Source organism: Aotus nancymaae, unplaced genomic scaffold (genome assembly GCF_030222135.1).
Source record: "Aotus nancymaae isolate 86718 unplaced genomic scaffold, 86718_ANA_hifiasm-v0.15.2.pri h1tg000036l, whole genome shotgun sequence".
NCBI classification, from domain to species: Eukaryota; Metazoa; Chordata; class Mammalia; order Primates; family Aotidae; genus Aotus; species Aotus nancymaae.
This window is the reverse complement of record NW_026988450.1, coordinates 39,603,667-39,623,913: the sequence shown is the minus strand read 5'-3', so window position 1 is coordinate 39,623,913 and position 20,247 is coordinate 39,603,667. Positions and strand designations below refer to the sequence as shown.

General features: G+C 34.4%; 1 protein-coding gene across 3 annotated transcripts in view; it reads left to right on the top strand.

Moving 5' to 3' along the window:
• Window positions 1–20,247, top strand: part of PIP4P2 (phosphatidylinositol-4,5-bisphosphate 4-phosphatase 2) — a 93,049-nt gene that overhangs the window by 46,956 nt on the left and 25,846 nt on the right. For all 3 annotated transcript variants that reach the window (XM_012465100.2, XM_012465101.2, XM_012465099.3), the window contains 4 exons: window positions 1,788–1,936; window positions 2,930–3,036; window positions 4,961–5,084; window positions 14,671–14,723. In XM_012465100.2, coding sequence (XP_012320523.1) covers window positions 1,788–1,936; window positions 2,930–3,036; window positions 4,961–5,084; window positions 14,671–14,723 — 433 coding nt within the window. The remainder of the gene's footprint in view (window positions 1–1,787; window positions 1,937–2,929; window positions 3,037–4,960; window positions 5,085–14,670; window positions 14,724–20,247) is intronic.

Here is a 20,247-nt window from a genome sequence, read left to right as displayed (position 1 = left end):
ATATACCAAGCAGTGTGTCTTGAATTTCTAGTGAGGTACATATTCTTTCCCTCAGAATAATGCCTTCTTTATTGAGATCTGACAAAGTAATCTGAAAATTGTAAGGCCTTAAGTATACTGTTGACTCATTGTTCCTTTAGCCTGTTTTTATCTTCTTGATTAATACATTACAGGTCACTCTGGATCAAGCTCAAATTCTTTTCAAGGATTTAAAGCTATTTTTATAATTTAAGACATGTACAGCTTCTTTTCAATTTCATTGTTTGGCAGTGTTCTGTTATAAGCCTCCCAGAAATGTGAGCATATCATAATTTCAAAGTGGCCTCTTTCAGAACCTTGGCTGCTGCAGAAATTTGGCTTATGAATCATTTGAATGAATACCACTTGTTGCTAATCCTTAGCAGTCTGAAAAAAATTCTATATCATAACCCAAGGATCAGGTGGAAATATGTGTATTTTAAACATACCAAAATGTTTTATGCTCTAATTCTTTTTAAAATGTCACAAAGTTTAGAATCTAATACAGTGGATAAAAAAAAACCTCTATTTCAAAAGTAGTTCTTATTATGATTAGATATTGTGATTATATTTTACAGTGTTATAGAAGCCTCTTGAGACATCAGTTCTCTTTTGTGCTTCAATCGTGTGTTAGAGTGTGGCCATTTCTAAATGTCCCAAGACAAAACTTTACCTTGAAAAAGTCTTCTATTCCTACAGTTGAAATAGTTACAGGAAGGGGTTGGGCAGTCTCCTTCAGAAATCCCATACCAGAGTAGTATATCAGGATTTCTTTTCTCAGACTTTTGTAACAAATACACACTCTGGTAGATACTTGATTTTGAAACTGGGCCTCTAGTCTTTAGTCACTCACTGAGTCAACATTAGGACTCTTGAAAAAACATTGTGTGTGTGTGTCATCATATTATGAGAATCTTAAAACATATACAGAAGTAGTATGAAAAGATGACCTTCCATGTCATTATATTAATCAGTTATCAATGTTTTGCTACTCTTGTTTCATCTGCTTCCCCATACGTTTTGTGGTGGTTGTTGTTGTTATGGTTTTTGAAGTTTTTAATCCCACATACTGCATTTTTTAAATCATAAACACTTCAGTGCATTTCTTACATTTTTAATGATAGGTAAAATTTGAAACTAAAAATTGTTAAATTCACTTTATTTTTGTTTTGTGTCTGAAATTAACATGGTTCCCATTTTTGTTCCATGCTGAGAAGTTTAGTTTTCTTAGGTTCATTTTTGTTTTTTCTTGACTTCCTCCAAAATCCTGGTTTTATTACTGTCATAGCCAGCAGTCATTATACTGGTTCCAGTATAAAGACAGAGCATGACAGCTACATAATTTGTATGTATAGATAAGCAATTTTAAAACCTTGCTTTCATCCATCATTTTTATTTCCTGGTAGTCAGATCACTAGTGTAAGATTTTTATTGTAGGCATAAATCACCACTCTGCTAGTAGAGGCTGTATGAATTTACTAATAGAAATGAAGTGATATTTTGAGTATAGGTTAGTAAAAGGAAACTGGGTTATTGGGATAGATGTAGGCAAACATGATTTAGACTTTATCAGTTAAGAATTATTTTACTTGATAAGAGTCTCATGGACGTTTATGCTCTAAAAGTAGGATAAGTTGGTTAGCTTTGAAAAATAAATAAAAGAACATGGGAAAATCTTGATTGTTTCTTCTTTATTTTATTGCTTCTATACTCAAACCAGCCATAGCAATTTCTCTGAGACTCTGATTCAGTGACTAACATCTTTTCAGCGGAACTCCCACCTCCATATACAGCCATTGCCAGTCCAGATGCCAGTGGTATTCCAGTAATAAACTGCCGTGTGTGCCAATCACTAATCAATTTGGATGGCAAGCTTCACCAGCATGTGGTTAAGTGCACAGTTTGCAATGAAGCTACAGTAAGTGGAGATTTCCATTAATAAAAACATAAATTGTTATTTGACATTTTATTTCTAAAGGAAGTACTTCAATAATGTTACTTAAAAGTATATATGGGCTGGATACAAATATGGTGCTCTTTTTTTCTGTTTTTTCTTATGTCTCTCTTTCATCATAGGATACCTGCCTGTGTTTAAAGCTAACCCCATTAAGAAAATTTCATGGTGAATTTAAATATAATACCTTTTGGCTTTTTACTCTCAAAAACTAGACTGAGCTTGGCAGTTATGTATATATGACTTCAATATCTATCCACATCACAACTACATCCATTGTGGTTTTCACTAAAATGAAAATACTGTATACTAAACTTTGTTACAGTTGTAAACTTTGTCCTATTTATGTGGAAAATTATTTAAAGTTATTTTATGTCTGTAAGATGTCACTATTGTTTTTCTGGGCTTTGGTGATTATGAATTTGTTATTAGCATCTGTGCCAAGTGTTTACAAATGGTTTCACATTTTATTTAATTTAGTTGATAGTAATTTAGGAATGTTTAAAAGATTGAAGAACACCTTTCCTTTTTTTTTCTTAAATTGAGCTTTGGGGAGCAATTACATTTTCAGCAATATTTTTATAGTTTTAAGTAATAAAATAGTAAAACATATACTGGTTTAGCTGAAATACATTTCTTTCGTAGTTAGGCTTTATATATTAAATTTTGATCTCTGAAAATCTGCAACTAAATATTAATTTTATCTTTGGCATTTTAACTTTTTTCTCTTTAGAAAGGTTTTTTAAAAAGTCAGCCAGTGATTAGTGTGTCTTGAAGAACTGCAAAACATGAGTACTTGACTTTATATGTTTTATGGAAAAATCATAAAATAAAATCTTAAGTCATGAAAGCAATATATTTCATTAGTTTTAATGGAATTAATTCCTTTTTAAACACAAACTTTGACAATCTGTACTTTGGTTAATTGCTGTGTTTACGTTTTCTTCCCTTATCCAGCCAATCAAAAACCCTCCAACAGGGAAGAAATATGTTAGATGCCCTTGTAATTGTCTTCTCATCTGTAAGGACACATCTCGACGAATAGGATGCCCAAGACCCAACTGGTAAGAAATAAAGATTAATTAATTAATTAGTTCATTCAACAAGTATATACTAAAGGTTCTTTATATGCCAGGCTTTGTTCTAGAAAGAGTCTTTGTTTTCAAAGTCATTCATAATCTAGATTTTGTTGTTGTTGTTGTTAAAGGAATGAAAAGCTTAGTTTGAACTTAGTCATAGATATTTGTAGGATATAAAATTCTTAAATGAACAATGAATGTTTTCTTTGTGTTATGTAAGTATTTAGTGCACTGTAATAAATCAATGGCTCATTGAACTTATTGAAAAATAATGAGGCCGGGGGCTGGGCGCGGTGGCTCACGCCTGTAATCCCAGCACTTTGGGAGGCCGAGGCGGGTGGATCACAAAGTCAAGAGATCGAGACCATCCTGATCAACATGATGAAACCCCGTCTCTACTAAAAAAAAAAAAATTCAAAAAATTAGCTGGGCATGGTGGCGCGTGCCTGTAATCCCAGCTTCTCAGGAGGCTGAGACAGAAGAATTGCCTGAATCCAGGAGGCGGAGGTTGCGGTGAGCCGAGATCATGCCATTGCACTCCAGCCTGGGTAACAAGAGCGAAACTCCGTCTCAAAAAAAAAAAGAAAAAGAAAAATAATGAGGCCAAGCCAGTGGCTCACACCTGTATTCTCAGCAGTTTGGGAGGACTGCTTGAAGCTGGTAGTTTAAGACCAACGTGAGCAACACAGTGAGACCCCGTCACTACAAAAAATTAGCCAGGTGTGACAGCATGTACCTATATTCCCAGTTACTTGGGAAACTGAGGCAGGAGTATGATATGGGCTTAGGGATTAAAGCCTGCAATGAGCTATGATCATGACTCTGCACTCCAGCCTGGGCAACAGAATGAGACCCCATCTATCTCTCTTTTTTTTCTTTTTTTTTTTTGAGACAGAGTCTCAATGGAAAGAGTCTCAGAGAGTTGGCTCACTGTGGCCTTCTGTACTCAAGCAAAGCTCCTACTATGGCCTCTTCCTGAGTAGCTTGGACTACAAGCACACACCACCACTCCCAGCTAATTTTTGTATTGTTTTGAGAAAGGGTTTCACCATGTTGCCCGGGCTGTTCTTGAACTCTTGAGTTCAAGTGATCCCAAAGTGCTGGGATTACAGGCATGAGGCACCATGCCTGGCCCATCTCTGAAAAAAAAATCAGTTAGTTTATTTTTGATATAATCAATCTTCTCCGATCTGCAAGTGTTTTGGTTGTTTTTGTGTATCTCACTGTAGGTTATACTAATTTCTGCTGAATGTATATGTGCAATAAATTCTGGAATTATTTGTCCATGCCCAGTACCATTATGGATGTACCCAGATACAAGTATATAAAGGCCTTGTGTTTTTTTTCTGTGACCTCCCTGGCTTTTTGACCACTACATAAATCATGTAAAGACCTTGCCAATGATAGACTAGAGAATAGAAAGGAAAGGAGAATCTTGTTGCTTTCTTTTCATCTCTGATTAAATAGGCATCAAGGAATATCACACTGCTCAGAGAAATTTGGTTGTAACCCAGCACTTCGGTGCCTTCATGGCACACATGTTTTTGTTTACATAGAATATTTTTAACATAGTCTTCTACTAAAGTCAAGTTGGCTTCCTAGATAGGGAAGGGTAAGAATTGTTTTCTCATCTGAACTTAAAAAAATTAAAAATGGCAGTTAAATGGTTCCCACTGATTAGGACCAATGTTATAATATATTGTTTCTATCTCAAGTACAGAAAGACTCATATTTTGCTTTTGAAAAACTGACTATTGCTACTCTCTGTCGTTTTGCCTCCAGCTTGGCATTTAATTCACTTAATTTATAAAACAAGTAATATATATTTCATATTTCTGGCCATATGTTGCAGGTTTTGCTCTCAGTCCATTTGTGGGATAGTGAAGTTGTTTCCTTTCTCTTTTCACAGTAGACGCATAATTAACCTTGGCCCAGTAATGCTTATTTCTGAAGAACAACCAGCCCAACCTGCATTGCCAATCCAACCAGAAGGCACAAGGGTCGTGTGTGGCCACTGTGGTAACACATTCCTGGTAAGTCATTGGACATTTGTCATTAATCTGTAAACGTAGGTCATGATCTTTCAGATTACTGCTCATATAATCTTAGGGCTTTGTCCAAATGCAAATTGATCGCAATATTAAAGTAGAGCCTTATTTAGGAAGACAATCAGATGTGCAGCTAGGATATACAGCATCTTTTGTGATTTAGATAAAAGGTACATCCTCTGATTGGTCCAGTTGCAAAAAGGATCCTCTCTATGTAGGCCAATGAGAAATTGTGCCCAGGCTTAGTTCCTTGAGTACCTTGGCTTGGTGAGCAGCTCGATCTTAGCCCTGCTCTCACTTGCTCAGCAGAGGTCAAAGTGTACAATCTCATGCAGTAGATCTGCTTCATGGCTTCTAGATTCAAGAAAAATTTGAATAATAATTTATCAAAAATTTTTTGACGTTTGAAAATTATTCTTGGACCAAAGGGAATTAACACTGTTACCCATAATTAGATAAAACCATTAGATAAAGAATAAGAAAGTATAAGTAATTCAATACGAGAAAAAGTTATAAAAGTTTTTGTTTTACTACTTCTAACTTAAACTTAGTTTGATTTTTTTTCAAGTTAAATTCATAATCACTTATCCTGTCAGGAAGAATAAGGACAGGTTTTCTTTTCTTTCTTTTTTTTTTTTTCTGAGATGGAGTCTCCCTCTGTTGCCCAGGCTGGAGTGCAGAGACGGGTCACTGCAACCTCCATCTCCCTGGTTCTAGCAATTCTCCTGCCTCAGCCTCCTGAGTAGCTGGACTACAGGCATGCGCCACCATGCCCAGCTAATTTTTCAATTTTTAGTAGAGATGGGGTTTCACCGTGTTGGCCAGGATGGTATTGATCTCCAGGACAGGTTTTCTTTAATTGTTCAGCCCACATAGGAGACAAAAGATTTTCTTTAGAACTTGAATATGAAAAATACTTTGCAGAGTATACACATGGGAGTCTATAAACAAAACCTGCTGTCACTAAGACAAGAATGAGCTTAAGGAAATGTAGGTTATTTGCTTTTTTTTAATTTGTAATTTTACTTTTATTAAAGAACTTTATGTACTTAATTCTAAATGTCAAATGGGACTGCAATCTTCTCATCTAGCTAACCTCGTTACTGTTCCCAAAATGCTTTCAATTCAGCTGCTTTACTGATAGTCACATCTATTATTTATTTATTTATTGAGATGAAGTCCTGCTCTGTTGCCCAAGCTGGAGTACAGTGGTGCGATCTCAGTTTACTGCAACCTCTACCTCTTGGGTTGAAGAGATTCTTCTGCCACAGCCTCCCGAGGAGTAGCTGGGACTATAGATGCAGGCTGCCACACCTGGCTAATTTTTGTATTTTTAGTAGAGATGGGGTTATGCAATGTTGGTCAGACTTCTATCTGTTTAAATTGCTTGCTTATTCTTTTTCTATTTGATTAAGCAATTTTAGGCATTACCCACTAACTTGTAAACTGCAAGATGAAAACTTAGCATTCTTACCGCCTGCCCACTCATTTTCCTTTCCTTGCTTTCATACTCACAGGCGAATTGCAACATTTTGTTTAATACTTAATGTTTACAATTTTTATGGTAAGGTAAATTCCGTTCACAGCTGAACCAAGCAATATGGTACATTTTTCTTCTGTATGGTATGGCTTTTAACATTTTCTTGGATTTATAAACAATTGCCCCCTCCTTTGGATTTAATTTTCTATGTATAAATCATTCATTCTTCTCATATTCTTAAATAGAACTATAAAATGCCTATCATTATAATTAAATGCAACAAGAAATCTATTATTTAGTCTTCTTGCTACACAATTGTCATCCTTCCTTTCACCATCATCATGAAAATTCCTTTTATCTCTTTTCTGTATTAGATCCCATGCTATCCTCACAGTTCTCAGTTTATTCCTTCATTTTGGTGGAGCACATCTACTCTTTGCTTTCTGAGAAAACATGCAGGGAAATATTATATTTGAGCTCCTTTTCTCTTAAGCAGTTTTTAATCTCATCTTACATTCACTTTGTAATTTGTCTACGTGTACAGTTCTAGGTTGCCAGAAATTTAAAGTATTTGTTCCATTGTTGATGAGAAGATCAACTACTCTTCTGATACCTGATCCTTTTGATATGACATATTTTTTCTTCTTTTTCTCTCTCCTCTTTCATTTTCTTCAGTGTTCTGAAATTTCATGAGAATGTGTCTTAGTCAGGGTCTTTTTGAACTCGATCATTTGGATATTCAGTGGGCCCTCTTATTGTCCATTACATTTTTTTGCTTTTAATTTTGGTTTCTTATATTACTTACTGGGAAGCTTCTTCATTATATCTCCTAATCTTAATTTACAATTTTAATTTCAGATGATCTAACTTAATTTTTAATTTCCCAGAGCCTTTGTTCTCTGATTTTTTTTATAGCATTCCTTTTTCATGACATCTTTCTGAGGCTATTAATTATATTTTTTCTGAGATACTGTTCTTCATGCTTTATCTGTTTTTTTTTTTTTTTTTTTACTACTTTTTCTATTGTTTTTTTTCTTTTGATAGAAGTTTTATGCAGAGGTTTATCTATATTTGAGAGCAAGTCACTGATTGAAGTCTCTTTGCATGCAGGCAGGGGATAGATGAAAACTTTCTCCTCCTCATCCTCTCCATGCCTCCTTGTCCTCTTCCTCCTCCTCCTCTTCTTTTTTTGTAAAGCTGTCAGCCATAGTATCAATTGGTCTTTTTTTTTTTAGGGCAGATTTCTCTGGGGAAAAATCCTGTAATCTCTTGTAGGAGATATGTCTGAGAGACAATCTTCTAGGAGATAAGAGAGGTAATAGCGGTGAAGCTCTTACCCACTTTCAGACAATAGACTTTAATTTAATTCCTTTGTTTTTAGAGTAACTTTTTATTCTTGCTTTCTTCTCTGCCTAGTATTCCTGGTCCACAAGCTCTGTAGTACAATTTCTCTACAGAATAAATTATTCTTCTCTTAATATATTGGGGAAGGGTGGTTTTCTGGGTTTGTGAGAATTTGCAATCAATACTTCTGTTTTTCTCCCAGCTTTATTAGGGTATATTTGACAAGCAGAAATTGTATATTTGAGGTATACCACCTAATGTTTTGATATATGTATATATCATGAAATGATTACCACAATCAAGTTAATTAACATTTTGATTACCTCATATAGTTACTCTGTGTGTGTGTGTGTGTGTGTGTGTGTGTGTGTCTTTGTGGTAAGAACACTAAATATCTACCTTCTTAGTAAATTTCAAGTATACAAAACAATGTTGTTAATTATAGTCACTATACTGTACATTAGATTATTCATCCTGCCTAACTGAGACTTTGTGCTCTTTGACTAAAATCTCCCCATTCCTCACCCACCTCAATGCCTGGCAACCACCATTCTACTCCTTGCTTCTATGAATTAAACAATTTTACATTCCACATATAGTCATGATCATGCAGTGTTTGTCTTCTTGTGTCAGGCTTATTTCACTTAGCATAGTATCTTCCAGGTTCGTACATTAGTACATGTTGTTACAAATGGCAAAATTCCTTTTTTTTTTTCTTTTTGAGATGGACTCTTGCTCTGTCACCCAGGCTGGTGTGCAATGGCAAAATCTCGGCTCACTGCAACCTCTGCCTCCCAGGTTCAAGTGATTCTCCTGCCTCAGCCTCCCGAGTAGCTGGGATTACAGGTGCCTGCCACCACACCCAACTAGTTTTTGTATTTTTTAGTAGAGACAAGGTTTCAACATGTTGGCCAGGCTGGTCTCAAACTCCTGACCTCAGGTGATCCACTCGCCTTGGCATCCCAAAAGTGCTGGGATTACAGGCATGAGCCACCACATCTGGCCAAAATTCCCTTCTTTTTAAGGCTGAATAATATTTAATTGTATGCATATACCACAATTTCTTTATCCATTCATCTGTTGATGGAGATTAGGGTTGTTTCCATATCTTGGTTTTTATGAATAATTTTGCAGTGAACTTGGGAGTGTAATACTCCTGCTTTATCCTTACCCCAACCTCCACCTTTAAAAGTATAGGTCAGCAGTAGCTCACCTATTCTGGGTCTTTCAGTGTGAAGCAGTCTGCCATCATTGGATTATCTCTCTATAGGTAGTCAAGTTTCAACAAGTCCATCTGCTTTCCATTGTCCAAAAATTTGAAGTTCTATTCTCTCTTTTTTTATCCTTATGGTATTATACATTTCAAAATTCATTTACTATTATTTTAGTCAGGTTTGGAAAAAATAGAAATGCATGCATTTATTCAATTTACTATATTTAGCCAGAATTACTAGGATTTTTCCGATCTAGTAGGAAGAGGTAAGTCTTCTTTCTTACATTTATATTTTATTGATTAAATCAGTAACTAAGTATATAAATTAGAAAATATACTTGGTGGGGATAGGTAGCAAGTTTCTTTTTAAAAAATCACTATAGGCTGGGCATGGTGGCTCACGCCTGATATTCCAGTATCCCATGCCAGATACCTTGCTTGAGGCCAGGAGTTTGAGACTAGCCTGGGCAACACAGAAGAGACTCCACCTCCACAAAAAACAATTAAAAAAATTAGCACCTATAGTTTGAGACTAGCCTGGGAAACACAGAGAGAATCCACCTCCACACAAAAAAATTTAAAAATTAGCATCTATAGTCCTAGCTACTCAGGAGGTTGAGGTGGGAGGATTATCTGAGGTCAGGAGTTTGGAGGTTGCAGCGAACTATGCTCATACCACTGCATTCCAGCCTGGGTGATAGAGGGCAACCCTGTCTCTAAAATAAATAAATAAAAATAAATACATATTGATTTAATATAAGCTAACACACTCTAGTTACCAATAGATATTAAATGAATTAACTAAATTAAATATATAAAGCATATTTGTTATTTTCTTTTTCATATGTGAACAGATATTTGAAAGTAACACAATTTTAAAATCTTCTATATAGATTTGTTTCAACCTACTTCCAGAGATCTCCCTTCCACAGCTACCTTGAATTCTTTCCTGTTATGTTTTATATTCCAAATACTTGCCACGGATAATCCTTGTAGCCATATTACAAATAAAATTATTTTATTTATTCAATAATATATACTGAATATGTATCAGGCACTAAGCTAGGTGCTGGGAAACAGTAGTGAACAGGAAGCATAGTCTCTGCCTTCATGAAATTTTCTAACCTAATAGTAGATAAATGGATAGCAAATGGACAAGGCTTTAGCACAAGGCTACAATTTTGGCTTTTATTTTTCAGCAAAGTGATGATGATGGTCAAGAATAGCATAAAGAATTTGGGAGAGAATTGACTGTACTAATAAGGTAGAAAAGGGAATGAGGAAAAAAGAGCAATCAAAAAGATGATTGTTATAAAGGTTTATATTTAATTTTTAGAATCATCTGGCAATGAATTCTAGAGAATGATCTAAATTGAGAGTTTAGATAGATATGTATGTGCCATGGTTTTTATTATTTTAAAAAATAATTTATACATTTAGTTATTTTTCTCCCAAAAGAAAATTACTAAAGTAATGTGCAAGCCAGAGACCAGCTTGTAAAGTTGGCTCTTCCAGAGACTAACTTCTAAAGCTGGGTCTTCCTTACTTAACTTTCAGTGCAGGCAAGTGAGTCATATTATCATATTAGCACAGTAATTATGATTTAAAACTTCAATCCTTTAGCAAGAAAAGATGTTTTGGATTAAAATACAGTATTTAGAGATGATTTCTTCATAACATGTTATTTGCCCTTCAAACTGTCAATTACTAGGTTAATTCATTTACTTGTTTCCTACTTTATTTTAGCCTTGGCTTGCAAGGCTCAAAGCAATTGAGATAAGTTACAAAGATGCATTAAGTTCAATAGGTTTGAAAATCAAATGTGAAAAAAAATCAGGAAAAATAATAAGTAGGGCAGAAAAAATAACCTGAAGTCATACATATGAATATAAGTATGCTAATATTTAGTCTAATAGTTGATAAAATTAGGCTGAATTTTAGCTCTGAGTTTTCCAGAGTCAAAGAAAAGAGGAAAATATGATCTGTGACAAAACATTCAAGATATTTTATTGAAAAGATCACATAGGAAATACTTTTCCTGAAATAATGAGCTCTCTCTCGAGAAAGAATTCTCCCAAGGATTAAAATAAAAGAACTATTGTATGTGACAAGGCTTTTATTATATAAAAAAAGAAAACTTGTACTTAAAAATAATTTAATTTTGATATTTTAATGCCAGGAAAAAAAAAGCTAAAATAGGCCAGGCGTGGTGCCTCTCACCTGTAATCCCAGCACTTTGGAAGGCTGAGGCGGGTAAATCACGAGGTCAAGAAGGAGACCATCCTGGCCAACATGGTGAAACCGTGTCTCTACTAAAAATACAAAAAATTAGCTGGGCATGGTGGTGTGTGCCTGTAGTCCCAGCTAAAGAATTGCTTGAACCCAGGAGATGGAGGTTGCATTGAGCCGAGATTGCATCACTGTACCCCAGCCTGGCAACAGAGCGAGACTCCATCTCAAAAAAAGAAATTAAAAAAATTGCTAAAGTAATATGCAAGCTAGAGACTAAGCTCTCTATATTCTTACAGTATCCTTTTGTTTATAATAACATCTTTTAATATACCAGTGTTATAATGCTAAAGTTAAATTTTCTAGGAATTCACAGTATTTACATTATTCATTTCACAGCTTATCTGGGACTATGGATGAATTTAGAAAAGCTAGATTTGCGTTTTCCAAGATGTATTCAGTGGCACATTCATTTTATAGGTTAATAATAGGTGATTGTGAGTAAAGAGTTCCATGTTCATTTGGAATCGCTAAAATTAAAAAAATTAAACAGAATTTAAAATAGGATATTATTTAACAATTTTAGCATATATCATTGTATATATTTAAGATGGAGTTTTTATATTGTATGTCCAAACATTTTTTACCCTCCAAACCATTTTAAGATCATCTGGCCTAAGTAGTGATTTGAAGGGCATTGTTTAAAAAATAATTTCCCAGAAGAATGAAATGACTATAAATCCTGTAGCTAGTTCTCCATGAATGTAAATAAATTTCTTAACACAACTGAACAGCAGAGTTTACTATTACATTTCTGAAGGGCCCATGGTCTCTGTTGATGATAAAAAGGCATATCCAGATACTTTATCAATCAACACTGAGGGCTGTTGTTCTTTAATAAAAGCCAATACAACTTTGTTCAAACATTGTCCTGAAGTGGGCCAATTCAGTAACTTCAGGCAGGGTCAGATTTTTTTTCATTTGTATACAAGGACGAATGGGTGCCATAGCAGAAAGGGACAATAGTTTTAACTTGAACATACTTCAATGTGTTACCAGTTGCCTATACCTATCAATCTACATATTTCAGTAAGGTACTATATTAGTTTTAGGAAATACAGTTTTTTTTTACAAGTCTTCTAAGATTAGTTGCAAAATATATCTTGGGGAAACTAAATTTATCCATTACATGTTATAGAATAGTTAGAAATAAGTCAAATATTAGAAGATCTTTACTAAAAATGATTGGAGTTTAGAGAAGTTGCTTTTATTCTTTCTGATAGAAATAAGGGATTTTATTTTATTTTTGTCTAATGAGACTTTAAGGTCTGGCAATAAAATTTTAAGAATCCAGAGGCCAGATTTTAGATGAGAAAACAGTACTAACTCAACTTATTTTCCGAAGAATAGGTATTGGTATTCATTTGAATAGATTCTAAGAAACTTACTCTAAATATAGATGCTTTTATTTCTTAGTTTGCTCCATTTAAGTGAATACTTGCAGATAACAAAAAAAAAAAAAAAAACCAGATATGGTAGATTGCTGGCAATGTAATATATTAACTACAGAATAAAGTCTCCACTGTTTGTTAGTTATTGATTTCTCATGCATAATTTTTGTGCTAAAATGAAGAACACTATAAAATGATAACATTGGACTAAACAATCTCCTTAGGGGTCATCTAAAATACTGGAATTCCTATGTCAGTCTGTTAGCCTTAAGTCTTGGATTTTGAGTTACTCTTGACTCAAAGGTTTCATAATTGCCTTCTCAAACCAGTTTTCTCTTTAACTATGAAAAACTTAAATTTGTTATTTATAAATAACATTTGAAAAGAGTTCAGTAACTATCCTAAGCCTATTACAGAAACATAAAAAAGCACTTCATAATAGCTCTATATTCTTCCACTGCCTAATGCTCTGTACCAATTTCTGTAGAAATCTGTATTAATATCTGCCTTAGCACATTAACTCAAGAATTTTACTTTAAGAGCAATTTTAAAATAAATTAACTTGTTACAATAAGTAATTTTCTCATTATAAGTAAGGAAAGAAATATTTGCTCTCGTTTGAAAAATAAGTGCCCTTGGTTTGACATTTGCAGCTGTTAAAAAATAATCATTTTGTAAAGAGAGTGAACATTCATGTGAAGTTTTCTTTCTTTTTTATTTGTTATTTATCTTGGGACTTTATGTTCCTGTTGTGACTGAGAGAGATCGTAGCAAGGTTAACTAAATTTCATGAGATTTGAAATAAAATGAAGAGAAAGGAGTCTATGAAATTTAAATTCATATGTTCTTTTCTGATATCTAATCATAAAAGAAAAAAATATGCATCAGATATTTTCTAAAAGCTATCTTTTATTGTGTGGAAAACATTTGAATATGCACAAGTTATTGAAACCTTACTGTAACTAGAATTTGAGCTTTCTGAAGAGAAAAATTAGTGGCCTAGATTCCCAAATGAAACAATTTTAATAAAAACAAGTTGTTTTGATGACAAACTGCCAAAGTACTTAAATAAATGTCCCCAAATCTATCAAGGAAATATACCCTTTATAAGGAGGTATATAGAAAAGCAAACAAGATAGAAGAAGATTGTTATAAAGTCAACAAAATATATGTCATGGGATAAAAGTTTACTTTAAATTGATATTGCATATTCTTTCAAAGACTATCTACTACCAGTAAGCATTTCAGCTATCTGAATAACACTTCTATGAGGAAGGTGGCACATTTATTACTTACATTTACAGGGAAGAAAACTGTACTAAACAGTGTGTTTTTGTTATATTGTATAAACAATGACAAGAAACAGTTCCTGACTTCAGTTCTACCTATATTTAATTTGTTTAGTTTACATACTTGGTGGCTTTCTTGTGTAAAATAAATAGTTTAATTTTAGTAATGAATCTAAATATTCAGGTATTTAAAAGGTCAGCCCTCAATACTTAAAGGAAAAATAACTTCGATAGTATATGAAATATGTTTTTATTCCCTGTTAGTGAACTGAGACTTACCGAACAAGATGACCCCAATTATGGTATTACATTCAGTATTCATGTAAAGCAAACCTAGATTGCGTCAAAGCATTGGAAAAGTCATGGGAACTGTTTCAGAGGAAGATCCCAAACTGTATTTTAAGAGAGGGAGAGAAGTGTTGGAGGGAAAAGCTCATGTAACCATGAGAAGGTGATTGTTTCTGTTGTGATCCCTGATGACATTTTAAGGAAAAGAAATGTCTTATCAGATTGGATAGTTTTCAGTTGTTTTTCTTTTCAATTCCTCTCTTTATTTATTTTACAGTGGATGGAACTGAGGTTCAACACTCTGGCAAAATGCCCACACTGCAAAAAAATGTAAGTTCCCTACCATTGGAAATACTATTGAGAAGTACTTGAGAAAAATTAGAAGAGTTCAGAATTTTCACTTCTGATTTTAAGACATGCTGTGAAGTGAATGCATGCCAATATATTTATGCTTTGTAAGACTAAAAAGACATCCTAAAACAAATATATCCCATTATGAAATTAAAATGATTAGGCTTGAGTATCATTCTCCAAAGAGAAATCAATTTCTAGTATAAAAAAGTAAAATTGCTAAGATTATCAGTAACCTGGTTAAGAGATTATAATCTATTGCAAATAATCTAAAATTTACATTTATAAAATGGGCTACAATCTAGGAGAAAATTAAAATTGTTCTGGCCTTTTTCGCTTCCTGCCTAATAATATTATTACTGATGGCAACATTTATATAATTGTCTATCTTAACTATTTAGCCTATTTTTCTCTATTCCTAAATGATGTACCTAATGAAAATAACATAAGACAATATAAAATGGAAAATAATAGAAGATATTTTGATTAAAGACATTTTATGGCATCTGTGTTGGGGGTCCCAAGACTACACCAAGGTTCCTTTATTCTCTGTGGGACTCATAGAAATTAATATATAGTTGTACTCACAGATATAATTTATTACAGCAAAAGTATGCAAAGTAGAATCAGCAAAGGGAAAAGGCACATGGAGCAAAGTCTGGAAGAAACTAGGGAGAAGATTCCAAGGGGCCCCTCCCAGTGAAGTACCCCAGCAGTGAATTATTACCACGAATGTACCATGTTGTCTACCAGGAGGTTCATTAGAAACTCAGTGCCCAAGGTTTCTACTGGAGCTGGTTACATAGGCACTTACTACCTAGCACACGCCAAAATTCCAAATTCCTGTTTGAATGGAATTTGTGTTTAGCATAAACCATACTGTTTACACAAATAATTTATACATAATAAACCACTTTTACCAGTTAGGGAATGATGGGAATTCTCCCCAAATCTAAATTTCTAGTTGCCAGCTAAGGGCCAACCTTGCAAGCAGGGCTTTGTAAGGATAGAAGTCTCAGGCCTGCTGTGTTAACTCTTTTCTGCACAGCATCTATTTTGATAATAAAATTATAATTTAAAAATTATTGTTATCCTCATATATGAATTATAAATTAAGCAAAGTAAGTTAAACTGGAATTCTTAGATGATTCAATTTTTATTATTGAAAATAAGAGGTTTGAAATGATATTTATATTTTAATTTGTATGATCCTTAGTATGATATAAATACCTTATCTACATTGAGAGTTGAAAAATCCCAAGAATGGTTTGTGGGGAAAATAATTGAAAAGTAGAATATATATAACAAAATATCTCTATCTCTGCTACATCTGATTTTAACTAAATATAGCTCTGTAAGAAAAACTTATTTACAGACAAGTCTCAAAAGATAGTTTCTTTTTTATTTGTGAAATTAATCATACTAATTCTTTACTGAATCCAGTAGAAGTCTGTACATGGAGAAGCAATGTGGATAAACCCTTAAAAAGTGCACAAAAGAATATATACATACTTGAGGGACACACCCACACTCCCCCCCTCCAAAATATGTGAATATACATATGGATGATACATATTTCTGAGTATTATCTGTATTTTCACAAAAATGTGCAAAATTAAATTGCACATATATTCACCAAGAACATTAAAATGGAAAAAAAGAATCTTATAGAAAAGGCAGAGACTTCTTTTTTTTTTTTTTTGAGACAGAGTCTTGCTCTGTTGCCTAGGCTACAGTGCAGTGGTACAATCTCAGCTCACTGCAACCTCTGTCTCCCGGGTTCAAGCAATTCTCCTGCCTCAGCCTCCTGAGTAGCTGGGACTACAGGCATATGCCACCATGCCTGGCTAATTTTTCATTTTTAGTAGAGGTGAGGTTTCCCCATGTTGGCCAGGCTGATCTCAAACTCCTGACCTCAGGTGATCTACCTGCCTTGGCCTCCCAAAGTGCTGGGATTACAGGCATGAGCTACTGAGCCTGGCCTGGCAGAGACCTCTGGTGGTTAACAGACTGTGTGCTAATCAGAGTGATAGTTGGTTTATATATACATATACACTAGCTATAATCTTTACAGCAGTCATATAATACAGGGATTATTATTGTAATTTTACAAATCAGAAACTGTTAAGAGAGGTTAAGGATTTTGCTCAAGGGAATTGGTTGGTTAATTATTTTCCTACAATGGCAATATTTTTACTACTAATAAAGAAGTACTGAATGTCTGAATACTCCGTGATTTGTTAAAATATCACAAGACAGTGTATTAATATGAAGAAGAATTTGTATCAACTACCTAGGGAACAACTTACATAGACATTCACATGGAATACATAGGCTTAAACATTATTCTAAGAGGAAGGTTTGTAGAATTGGAGTCACATCCTAAACATGGGAGGACTTGGAGCATTCACTACTTATTTGAGTGTCAATACTGTTATCATGTGAACTCTCCTAGCTGGTATCTGGATTTCTTTGCTTTTTGAATGTTTTCCTTCATAACAAAATGATGGGTGATCTTTTGGACTAAGATTCTGAGACAGTTTTATTTCTTTAAACACGAATATACTAACATTAGTTTTAAGTTACAGAAGTTGCTAAACTTATTACTATGAAACAAGTGTGTTACGTGCTTACCTCACAAAATGTGTGGGACCGCTTCAAAAACTAAGGGGCATTTTCTCATCTTGCTGTTTCTTACTCATATGGTAGCTGGTACTATGATAGCTAAAGGTGATGTCATTCTTTTAATTGGGTGGCTTGTGGTCACTGCCAGACTGAAGGTGTACTTGTAGTATTCTGAAATACAGTTTGGGCTATAGTTCTGTGCAAATGTTACAGTGGATCTATGACTAGTAGAGACATTGATTTAATCCACGACAATTGTCACTGAATATCATTTCTTTTATATCACTGATGTACTCCTTTGTGAATCACTTCCTGCCATTTTAAACAATAGTGGAGTTACTCTCAAGTGTTGTTATCCTTTTATTTTGCCACTTAGTGCTACATTTTATAATTATTCATTAATTCAACCAACAATTCTGTGCTAAGTACTGGTTGCTTGAAATAAAAGACATAATCTTGCCTTCAAAGAATTTAGTCTTGTGGGCATAGTGGGGAGAATAATTAATTACTATAAAGTTTTAAATGCTTTGAAAGAGGTATGACCAAAATGCTCTGCTTTGAAGAGTCCCTAATCCAGATTAGAGGGAAAGGGATATGAGTGAAGGTTTTCAGGAGGGAGTGATATATGAACTAGGTTATAAAGGATGAGTGAGAATTGTGTGAAAAAGATGGTGGGATAATACACTGTAGAAGGAGCTACCTGTGCAAAGGTACAAAGAAGTCAGAGTATAGATGTATTAGTAAAAAAAAATGGAATAGATAGGACTGAATGTAAAGGGATGAAAGAGAGATATTGGGGTCAAGAATGACTCTATTACTGAGAGGCTGTAAAACCATTCACTGAGACAGGAAATGCAGGATTTAGAAGAAATGTGTCTGGCAGAAGATGATACATTCATTTTGAACGTATTAGATAGGGAATCCTTGGTTTGCTAGATTGGCTAATCATCATTCCATCTATCAGCTTTTCAAATCAGCAATCTTGGATCAATATAGACATGGCTTCTCCCTTTCTTACCAAGATAACTGAGAATTGAAAAAATTCTGTGTTGATCAGCTCTTTACAAACATATAGCTTTATACTTTATCTAAATTGCTCTATATTCCAAAGTGTCCTTGATTCTCTCCCCATTTCCCAAAACAGCTATCTCCAGGTATTTACTATTCCTTCTAAATCCCCACCTCAGTACCCCCAGCTCTCCAAGTCTCATCCAATGAATTGCCTCCTATCTCTCTGAAGTAATTGAAGCTATCTGTGAATTCTCTCATTTTTGTAGTTCATACTTGTAAACCTGTCTTTATTCATGCTCACTTCATTTTCTCTTCTTAGAGGGATTCAGGTCTCTTCTTTCCAAGGCTTATGTCTTCATATAATTATGGCACCCTATTCTCTCTGGACAATTAGTCATCAGTCCCCAGTAGGCCACTGAATTTGCTGTAATGAAATACACATCCCAATCATAAATTCCAATATTTTGGTTCTCATCCTGCTTGTTTTCTTTGTAGCATTTTGTTCTATTGATCATCCTGGGTGTGCTGATTAATTTTAGGTGTCAAGTTGACTGGATTAAGGAATAGCCAAAGGAATGGTAAAGCATTACTTCTGGATATGTCTGTGAGGGTGTTTCTAGAGGAGACAGGTGTGTGGACTGAGTGGAGAAGATCTGCCCTCAATATGAGTAGGCACCATCCAATTGGTTGGGGGTCCAATAGGAAAAAAAAAGGCACTGTCCAAGTTCACTCTTCTGGAACTTGGACACTCTTTTCCTGCCCTTGAACATCAGAACTCCAGGCTCTCTGGCCTTTGGACTCTAGGACTTACACCAGTGGTCCCTCAGCTTCTCAGGCCTTCATCCTCAGACTAAGAATTACACAGTTGGCTTCCCTGATTCTGAGGCTTTTGGACTTAGACTGAGCCACACTACCAGCATTCCAGGGTCTCCAGCTTACAGATGCCCCGTTGCAAGACTTCTCAGCCTCGTTAATCGTATTAGCCAATTTCTTTAATAAATTGCCTCTTACTATCTAATCTATCTATCTACCTATCTATCTATCATCTATCTATCTATCTATCTATCTGTCTGTCCGTCCATCCATCTGTCTCTCTGTATATTTATATACCTATCTATCTGTCAACTATCTCCTATTGGTTCTGTCTTTCCGGACAACCCTGACTTATACAGTGATTTCTTTTCCTTAAAGTTTGTTTTCTTGGTTTCCAGATACTGCTTTCTCCTGGGTTTCTCCCACTTCTCACAACTCTCCTTTGTTGGCTTTATTTTGTCTTCCAAGTTGTTAAATTTTGCTATCTTCCGAAGTTGGAACTTGATCATACTGTATCTGGGTTTTCTCTTATGTTCCTATGTCATTTGGATGCCATTAAATGACTCCAGATATTTCTCTGGAGCTTCAGATGTAAATATACTATCTGTATTCACTATCTAGCTTAGAGTTAACTTGGTATCTCATGATCATTTCAAACACAACCTGACCCAACATTTCCACCTTACTCTGCAAACTAATCTCCCATGTGTGTTAATAAATATATTTTGTTTTCCTTTTTCACCCCCTACATTATTTCTAGAAAAATATATTAATGAATGTTATCTTGTCTGTCCAATTGACCAACCTAGAAATATGAGTATATTTTTCATCATTCTCTGTATTTAAATGGTAATATCCTATCAATTCTGTCCCTTGACATTTTAATTCTATCCTCTTATTCTCATGATTTCTACTTTAGTTCATGCATTCAGTATCTCTCACCAAGACTATTATTGCATTGGTTTTCTAACTTATCTCATGACCTCCAATCCTGCAATTATCTATTCATTTACTAGAGTAGTAGTTCCTAAATGCATACATCATTTTAGATTCT